Raw genomic sequence first — 9,551 nt, forward strand, 5'->3', positions numbered from 1 at the left:
CACTGCACTCCAGCCTGGGCGACAGAGCGAGACTCTGTCTCCAAAAACAAAACAAAACAAAACAAAACAAAAACATTCGGCAACTTTCAAACACAGCAAGTTTCCCGTCCATAAGTGGCATTCAGACAAGCAGAGGCAATTCCACTGTTGAGTGGGGAGAGTTGGGCCAGAGGTCTTTAAATGTCCTTTCAGAGACGGGCGGATCACGAGCTCAGGAGATCGAGACCATCCTGGCTAACACGGTGAAACCCCGTCTCTACTAAAAAAATACAAAAAACTAGCCAGGCACGGTGGCGGGCGCCTGTAGTCCCAGCTACTCGGGAGGCTGAGGCAGGAGAATGGCGGGAACCCGGGAGGCGGAGCTTGCAGTGAGCTGAAATCCGGCCACTGTACTCCAGCCTGGGCGACAGAGTGAGACTCCATCTCAAAAAAAAAAAAAAAAAAAAAAGTCCTTTCCAGTCATGGATTCATCCTAAGACTGTGATTAGGCTGGACTCAAGGGAAGCAGATGGACACAGGTCCCCAAGGGTTCAAGCTGGTCGTAGTCTGACGTGCATCTGTTCCTGCTCTATCAGGTACCTCGGTCCTCTGTGAATGTCCTTGGGTCCCCAAGAACCACTGACTCCAAGTTCTGCAGTGTGGGACTTACGTGAAAGGGACAGGCGAAAAGGAAACAGGCTCTGCCCGGGGCCCAGTCAGAGTTTTCTCTCCCCCAACATCTGTTGAGTCTGCATGTGGGCAATGTTTCTTGCTAGCTTCTTCCTGCGTTCACTCTCTCTGGTTTCCTTTCATCATAAAACCCTGCCGTTGCCCAAGTTTTGGCTACCACGTGACTCAAGTAGCTAAATGCTACATTTCCCAACCTCTCTTGTAGTTGGGTGTCGCCGTGTAACCACATTCCCAGCAGATGTGATGTGTTCTACTTTTAAGTTATGCCCTAAAATTGAAGAGGTGTGGCCTCCTCTGTCTCTTCCACACTCTGTTTCCACAGGCTGATATGCAAATGTGATGGCAGGTCCTGGAGTAGCTATTTTGGGCCTCAAAGTGGAAGCCATGTTTTGGATGTGGCAGAACAATGAGTAAAAAAAGCTGGAATCCTCAACACAACGGAGCTTCCATTTGAACCCAGGAGGACTTGGGGCTAAGTAAGAGAGGAATAACTTTCTATCCTGTTTTGATTCTTCATAACAGCAACCTACCTGTATCTCAATCAATGAATCATCTCAGCTCCAACCACACTTCTTGTTTGCCCCATATTTTTCTGCAACTCTGGTCCTGAGACATAGCACTGGATAAGAATCTCCCTCCCCCATCTCACTTCCCAGAACCCTGTCCCACAGCCCCCTTGGCCTGGGGACCCACTTCACATCCGAAAACAATAAGATCCCTGAATATGAGCCCTGAGTGAGCAAGGGCAAATCCCTCAATATTTCCTTCCCTCCCTCCCTTCCTTCCTCTTTCTTTCCCTGCTTCTCTCTCTCTCTCTTTTTTTTTTTTTTGAGATGGAGTTTTGCTCTCGTTGCCCAGGCTGGAGTGCAATGCACGATCTCGGCTCACTGCAACTTCTGCCTCCCAGGTTCAAGCGATTCTCCTGCCTCAGCCTCCCAAGTAGCTGGGATTACAGGTATGTACCACCACGTTCAGCTACTTTTGTATTTTTAGTAGAGACAGGGTTTCTCCATATTGGTCAGGCTGATCTCAAACTACTGACCTCAGGTGATCTGCCTGCCTCGGCCTCCCAAAGTGCTGGGATTACAGGTGTGAGCCACCGTGTGCATTCCCTCCCTCCCTCCCTCCCTCCCTCCCTCCCTCCCTCCCTCCCTCCCTCCCTTCCTTCCTTCCTTCCTTCCTCTTTCTTTCTTTCTTTCTTTCTTTCTTTCTTTCTTTCTTTCTTTCTTTCTTTCTTTCTTTCTTTCTTTCTTTCTTTCTTTCTTTCTCTCTTTCTTTCTTTCTTTCTTTTTCTTTCTTTCTCTTTCTCTCTCTCTCTCCTTCTCTTTCTTTCTTTCTTTCTTTCTTTCTTTCTTTCTTTCTTTCTTTCTTTCTTTCGTCTTTCTGTCTTTCTCTCTCTCTCTCTCTCTCTCTCACTCTTTTTCAATACATGGTTTCACTCTGTTGCTCAGACTGGAGTGCAGTGGCACCATCATGGCTCACTGCCGCCTCCAACTCCTGGGTTCAAGATCAGCCTCTGGGCAGCTAGGACTATAGGCATGAGCCACCATGCTTTGCTAATTTTTAAATTTTTGTACAGACAGAGTCTTGGTATGTTGTCCAGACTGGTCTCGAACTCCTGGCCTCAAGCAGTCCTCCCTCCTTAGCCTCCCAAAGGCTGGGAGGCTGAGGTGGGCAGATCATTGGAGGTCAGGAGTTCGAGACCAGCCTGGCCAACATGGTGAAACCCCATCTCTACTAAAAATACAAAAATTGGCTGGGCGTGGTGGCTCACACCTGTAATCCCAGCACCTTGGGAGGCCGAGGCGGGTAGATCACGAGATCAGGAGATTGAGACTATCCTGGCCAACATGGTGAAACCCCGTTTCTACTGAAAATACAAAAATTAGCCAGGCGTGATGGCAGGTGCCTGTAGTCCCAGCTACTCAGGAGGCTGAGGCAGGAGAGTGGCTTGAACCCAGGAGGCGGAGGTTGCAGCGAGCCGAGATCATGCCACTACACTCCAGCCTGAGCGACAGAGTGAGACTCTGTATCAAAAAAAAAAAACCAAAAAACAAAAAAATGTGTAGAGATGAGGTCTTACTATGATGCTTAGGCTGGTCTCGAACTCCTAGGCTCAGGTGATCCTCCCACCTCAGCCTCCTAAAGTGCTGTGATTTCAGGCATGAGCCACTGCTCCTGGACTTTAGTTTTTTTTTTTTTTTTTGAGACAGAATATCCTTCTGTCACCCAGGCTGGGGTGCAATGGCACGATCTCGGCTCACTGCAACTTCCACCTCCCGGGTTCAAGTGATTCTACTGCCTCAGCCTCCTGAGTAACTGGGATTACAGGCGTGCACCACCATGCCTGGCTAATTTTTGGTATTTTTAGTGAGACGGGGTTTCACCATGGTGGTCAGGCTAGTCTCAAACTCTTGACCTTGTGATCCGCCTGCCTCAGCCTCCCAAAGTGTTGGGATTACAGGGATGAGCCACTGCGCCTGGCCCTGGCCTTTAATATTTTAAATCTCAGTTTTCTCCATCTTTTAGATGGCATCCATAAGTAGCATTCCCATCTATGAACAGGACATAACAAAAACAGGCGCTGGGGAGGGCCGTGTTTCATGGGCAGTATCGCAAAAAAGCAGAAGAAATTGTTTTCCACTACGTAGGAGCCCACAGAAATGTATGCACTAAAATATATGCAAGCAAAAACAAATGAACCAAAAGCCACATTCACAGCGTAGACCCCTGTAAGAGCAGGAATACTCCCTGCCCCAGATACATATCCAAACACTAATACACATCAAAGATGCTCTCCCGGGCTCATGCATGTGCAGGCACAGGCAGGCACACACGTGCCCGAACAAAAACACAGAAAGAGCAAGGATGAAAACACACCCAAGCTGTGGCTGCCGTGCGCGTCTATTTATTGTTGCTGCCGCCCTAAAGGAGCCCCAGTTTCTTCTGTAGCTTTCTTTTCTGGGGGTATCTTCCTGGCTCTGCCCCTCCATTCCCTTCCTCTCACTCCCCATCTTGCACTTTTGCTGGGGTTGGAGGTGCTTTCCTGGTAGCCCCTCAGAGACTCAGTCAGCGGGGATAAGTCCTAGGGGTGGGGGGCGTGGCAAGCTGGCCTGGATCCTGTCTTGGTTCTTCCTTCCTCCGAAGTCCTGTCTCCACTGCTGGGTGTAGTGTCCATGGTCCGGCCTCATCTGGAGGGTGAGGAAAAGTAGGTGATGAAAGGGACAGAGATCTGTGTTCTAATTCTGCCTCTCCCACTTACTTGATTTGTGACTACAGGGAAGGACCCACCCTCTCCAGCCTCAGTTTCTGTCTCTGTAAGTCAAATTTCCCTCCAATTGGAAAGGTTCTGTGTTCCCCTTTGCTCTGGCCGCTAGAAAACAGCCAAACGTGTGTCTCATTTCATTATGCATTGAGATAACAGTTGTCTGATCCCTCCTCCCCACCCAACCGTGCACCTTCCAGCTGTCCTTCATGGCAGAGGTGCCACCTTGAGCTCTCTGGGTCCCCCCGACTCCTTACCTCCAGCTCTGTCTCAGCGTCGTGCCCCTCGCTTCTTCCTCTCTGAATTCTGCAGCTTGGTCACCAGTTTCCTCTCATGCCCGCCAGGGCTGGGGCGGTTGGTGTTGGCAGCAGCTTCTCTCTTGGTGCGACCTTTCCGGCCTCCACCTCCTGTAACCAAGGCAGGAGTCAGAGGTGAAGTGGGCAAAGGCACAATGAGACGCCCTGTCAGAGGAGAGGCAGGGGGTTGGAGTTGCAGGGATGGGAAAAGCAGGGGGAAGCCTGCTGCTTCCCCTCTGTGGAATGTGGGACCCCAGATGTGTGTGAGGTCCCAGGCTGAGTAACACAGCACTCTTGGGATAAGGGACTAAACAGGGGTGACGTGAGGGTCCAAGGAACAGGTTGGCTAGAAAACGGTGAGTGGGCTGGGCAGGGTGGCTCACTCCTGTAATCTCAGTGCTTTGGGAGGCCAAGACAGGAGAACTGCTTAAGCCCAGGAATTCGAGATCAGCCTGGGCAACATAGTGAGACCCCACCTCACCACTACAGGTGGTGCACACCTGAAGTTCCAGCTACTCAGGAGACTGAAGTAGGAGGATCACTCGAGCCCAGGAGTTTGGGGCTGCGGTGAGTTGTGATCATACCACTGCACTCCAGCCTGGGTGACAGAGTGACTCTCTCAAAAAAAAAAGAAAGAAAGAAAGAAAGAAAGAAAGAAACGAAGAGGAAAGGAAAGGAGAAGAGAGGAAAGGAGAGGGTGGGAAGTCCATGGAGGGGCCCTGATTTCGGGAGAGGAGGAAGGACTGTGGAGATGGCCGAGTGGGCCTTACCCAGGTAGGAATGGGCCAGGCTGTAGAGGTCAGATTCATCCAGGCTGGGGTCCTCGTCCTCCAGGCCTGGGGGCTGCTGGGGGGCGCTGGTTGCTGGTGGGAAGGTGGCCATCGTGCCTGGCTTGTCCTCCCTGCCTGTCTTCTTCTCCTAACGCTTTGTGTTTCTCTGCTTTCCTGGCCCCGTGCCTCTCCACTCCCAGTCCACTCCCTCAGCTTATAAGGCTGTGTCTCCTCCTCAGACCACAGTCTGGCTCCAGCCCATCATCCGGCTCCAGCCCATCAGGCCCTGTCTGATGCAATCTGGCCCCTTCTCAAAATCCAGCCCAGTAAACACAGTCATGAGACGGGAAGAGTTGGTCCCTGAGTCCGGCCCCACGCACCTCCTGCCTCCCAGGCTCGCCCAGCTGGATATTTTCCGTAGAGGAGGTCCCGCTTCTCGGCAGAAAGCAGGGAAGAGGCAGGATCTGGGCTTAAACACTCCTTGGGATCATGGCCTCACCTGATCGAGGGCTTCACCTGGGCCTGGGATGATGGCCACACAGCTAACCCCAGCACGCCAATTCTCGCTGAGATGCAGGACGTGAGGAAGGAGGGGGAAGGGATATCAGCACACCTGTGCCAGGGACAAGTCAGCGGCTTCCACCCAGTCACACTCAACATCTTGTTTTTTTCCTTTTTTTTTTTTTTTTTTTTGAGATGGAATCTCTGTCGCCTGTCTGGAGTGCAGTGGTATGATCTCGGCTCACTGCAACCTCCTCCTCCTGGATTTAAGCAATTCTCCTGGCTCAGCCTCCCGAGTAGCTGGGATTATAGGCACCTGCCACCACGCCTGGCTAATTTTTGTATTTTTAGTAGAGATGGGGTTTCACCATGTTGGCCAGGCTGGTCTCGAACTCCTGACCTCAGGTGATCTGCCTGCCTCAGCCTCCCAAAGTGCTGGGATTATGGGCATTAGCCACATCCCCTTTTTTTTTTTCCTTTGAGAAACATCTTGGAAAACACCTTCATATCCTGAAACAGGGTCTCCAGTAATGTAATCTCCCTCACCTAGGAGGAGGGTGGCAGAGGGTTGGAGAGTTCAGGGTCTGGAGCTAGATGCCCTCGGTTCAATCCCCTGACCCACTACTTTCCGTGTGACCTTGGGCGAGTCCCTTCACCTCTCTGTGCCTTGGTTTCCAATTCTGTAAAACAAGGATGATAATAATTGTATCTTCTTCCTAGAGTTGGGGAGAGGATCAATGAGATAATGTTTGAAAGACACTTGCCACAGTGCCTGGTGACAGAGGGAGACCCTGTCTCAAAAACAAATTATTATAAAATAATATGTATTTCAAAATATGGATTATACTGAGACAGAAGACATGAGGTCAAGCGCAGTGGCTCACGCCTGTAGTCCCAGCACTTTGGGAGATCCAAAGGGCGGGTGGATCACCTGAAGTTAGGGGTTCAAGACCAGCCTGGCCAACATGGCAAAATCCCATCTCTACTAAAGATAAAAAAATTAGCCGGGCGTGGTGGCAAGTGCCGGTAGTCCCAGCTACTCAGGAGGCTGAGGCAGGAGAATCGCTTGAATCTGGGAGGCAGAGGTTGCAGTGAGCCAAGATCGAGCCACTACACTCCAGCCTCAGTGACAGAAAGAGACTGTGTCTGAAAACAAAAACAAAAACACAAAAAGCTGAACTTCTGCTTGTGTTTCTCCCTTGCCTGAGCTGGAATTGAATGTAGCCTTTCTTTTCCCAGATTTAGATGATGTATGAGTTGCTTAACACCCAGGAAATGAAAGTGAACACAGGATACTTTAATGAAAACAAGGTTGGGGCAATAATAACAGACCAGGTGATCAGAGAAAGAGGAAAATAATATTAAATTAGGCAAAGATCGGCCTGGTGCAGTAGCTCATGCCTGTAATTCTGGGGCTCTGGGAGGGTAAGCTGGGAAGATTGCTTGAAACTGGGAGTTCAAGGCCAGCTTGGGCAATAGAGCAAGACTCTGTCTTTTTTTGTTTGGTTGGTTGGTTTTTTTTCTTTTGAGATGGAGTCTCACTCTGTCGCCAGGCTGGAGTGCAGTGGTGTGATCTCGGCTCACTGCAACCTCCACCTCCAGGGGTTCAAGTGATTCTCCTGCCTCAACCTCCCAAGTAGCTGGAATTACAGGCATGTGCCACCACGCCTGGCTAATTTTTATATTTTCAGTAGAGACAGGGTTTCACCATGTTGGCCAGGCTGGTCTTGAACTCCTGACCTCAGGTGATCCGCCCACCTTGGCCTCCCAAAGTGCTGGAATTACAGGCGTGAGCCACCCAGCCAGTATCTTTTTTATTGTTTACTTCTCCATTATTTGTCCCCACTGGCATGCAACCGTTGGTTTAGTTTAGTTAATGGTTAAAGGAGTAAGCTCTGGAACAGGGCTTCCCGGGTCTAAAGCTTGGTTCTACCCTCTAGTTAGCTGTGTGCCCTTAGACAAGCCTAGCCTCCACGTTTGTTTACTCATCTAGACAATGGAGTTAATGGTACCTAGGCTGGGTAAGGTGAGGCACACTTGCAATCCCACTGTTTGAGAGGGTGAGGTGGAAGGATCACTTGAGGCCAGGAGTTCGAGGCTGCAGTGAGCTATGATTGTGCCACTGCACTCCAAAAAGAAAAAGAAAAGAAGGCCAGGGTCGGGCACGGTGGCTCACACCTGTAATCCCAGCACTTTGGGAGGCCGAGGTGGGTGGATCACGAGATCAGGAGTTTGAGAGCAGCCTAGCCAAGATGGTGAAACTCTGTCTCTACTAAAAGTACAAAAATTAGCTAGGCGTGGTGGCGGGCGCCTGTAATCCCAGCTACTTAGGAGGCTGAGGCAGGAGAATCACTTGAACCCAGGAGGCAGAGGTAGCGGTGAGCCGACATCGCGCCACTGCACTCCAGCCTGGATGACAGAGTGAGACTTGGTCTCAAAAAAAAAAAAAAAAAAAAAACGCTTAATGCAGTGCCTAGAAGATAATCAGTGTGCAATAAATGCTTGCTATTTTAATTATCATTATTCTTGGGGCAGGAATCTTGCCTGACATATTGTATTCTCAATGCCTGGCACTCAGTCTCAGCTCAGTAAATGTCTAGTTGAATACACAAGGCTCTGCTAAGATCAGTGTTGCTTGTTCAGCTTGCACCTGCTCTGCAATGCAGGAACTGAGAGACCAATTCTAGCCTCAGAGGGGACCACAGAAACACTGTGATTGTCCCAGATGGAGCCAGGGAAGGAGGTCTCCCTGGCCTTGATCTTGCAGGTGCTGGAAGAAGGAAGCCTACAAGAGAGAAGGAGGCGGGGCATGGTGGCTCATGCCTGTAATCCCAACACTTTGGGAGGCTGACGAGTTTGGGTGGGCCACCTGAGGTCAGGAGTTCGAGACCAGCCTGGCCAACATGGTGAAATCCCATCTCTACTAAAAATACAAAAATTAGCCAGGCATGGTGGTGGGCGCCTGTAGTCCCAGCTGCTGGGGAGGCTGAGGCCGGAGAATGGTGTGAACCTGGGAGGTGGAGCTTGCAGTGAGTCGAGATCGCACCACTGCACTCCAGCCTAGGCGACAGTGAGACTCCGTCTCAGAGAGAGAGAGAGAGAGAGAGAGAGAGAGAGACAGAGAGAGAAGGGACTGCTGGAACCCATCTGGCATGGACCTGCAGGGCTCTAGACATGGCTCCATGGGAAAAATAGAGGTGTGCGTTTTGTTACAGGACCAATAGATTTGTATGCCCGCTGCCCTGTCACAGACCTGTTACACTGGACAGCAGGGATGCCGTAGAGAGAGTTTCATGATCACAGGGCACTGTGCGAGGGGATGGGAGGAGACCCGCAAATGCATCTCCCCAGGGAATTCTGGGATGGGGCTTTATTTATTTTTTTTGAGACAGAGTCTCGCTCTGTCGCCCAGGCTGGAGTGCAGTGGCCGGATCTCAGCTCACTGCAAGCTCCGCCTCCCGGGTTCATGCCATTCTCCTGCCTCAGCCTCCCGAGTAGCTGGGACTACAGGCGCCTGCCACCTCGCCTGGCTAATTTTTATATTTTCAGTAGAGACGGGGTTTCACCATGTTGGCCAGGCTGGTCTCGATCTCCTGACCTCGTGATCCACCCGTCTCGGCCTCCCAAAGTGCTGGGATTACAGGCTTGAGCCACCACACCCGGCCGGGATGGGGCTTTTAAGGGGATTATGGAGGGTGAGGGGCTTGAAAATTGGAGTCACTGGTAATAGCAAGGGAGATGAAATCATCACGATGTGAAAAAGACATTTTTGGGGAGTCAGCTCCTGGTGGGGTCCTTCAGGTTGGTGATATCAGTCGCTTCACTGGCACACAGGACCTAAAGGAATTTCTCAAAAGGAACATTTAATGTTTCATAATGTTCAAGTTGCTATCTATAGTGCAGTTAAGGGGAACTATGATCTTGTAACCAGGTCTACATGATTCTAGAACAGCAGGCACCAGACAACTAAGAGGAAGCAGATCAGGGGCAGCTGACTTCATGGTCAGCGCTGGGTGTGCTGCAAGCCTGGCTTGTTTCCATTTCTCCTCT

General features: G+C 50.7%; 1 protein-coding gene across 1 annotated transcript; it reads right to left on the minus strand.

Moving 5' to 3' along the window:
• Positions 1-3,555: 3,555 nt before the first annotated feature.
• Positions 3,556-5,201, minus strand: NUPR1 (nuclear protein 1, transcriptional regulator). Its single transcript, XM_007989215.3, has 3 exons — positions 5,001-5,201; positions 4,192-4,341; positions 3,556-3,860 (listed from the first exon to the last, which is right to left on the minus strand). The coding sequence occupies exons 1-2, from the start codon at positions 5,110-5,112 to the stop codon at positions 4,205-4,207; spliced, it is 249 nt and encodes an 82-aa protein (XP_007987406.2). The 5' UTR covers positions 5,113-5,201; the 3' UTR covers positions 3,556-3,860; positions 4,192-4,204.
• Between the last annotated feature and the right edge of the window lie 4,350 nt (positions 5,202-9,551).

Source organism: Chlorocebus sabaeus, chromosome 5 (genome assembly GCF_047675955.1).
Source record: "Chlorocebus sabaeus isolate Y175 chromosome 5, mChlSab1.0.hap1, whole genome shotgun sequence".
NCBI lineage: Eukaryota > Metazoa > Chordata > Mammalia > Primates > Cercopithecidae > Chlorocebus > Chlorocebus sabaeus.

What these genes read in the sequence shown, in the direction of transcription:
- NUPR1 (XM_007989215.3), bottom strand. Translation starts at nt 5,112, where the DNA reads ATGGCCACCTTCCCACCAGCAACCAGCGCCCCCCAGCAGCCCCCAGGC. An exon ending in CCTGGCCCATTCCTACCTGG is followed by an intron (nt 4,342 to 5,000) that starts GTAAGGCCCACT and finishes CCTTGGTTACAG; the next exon opens with GAGGTGGAGGCCGGAAAGGT.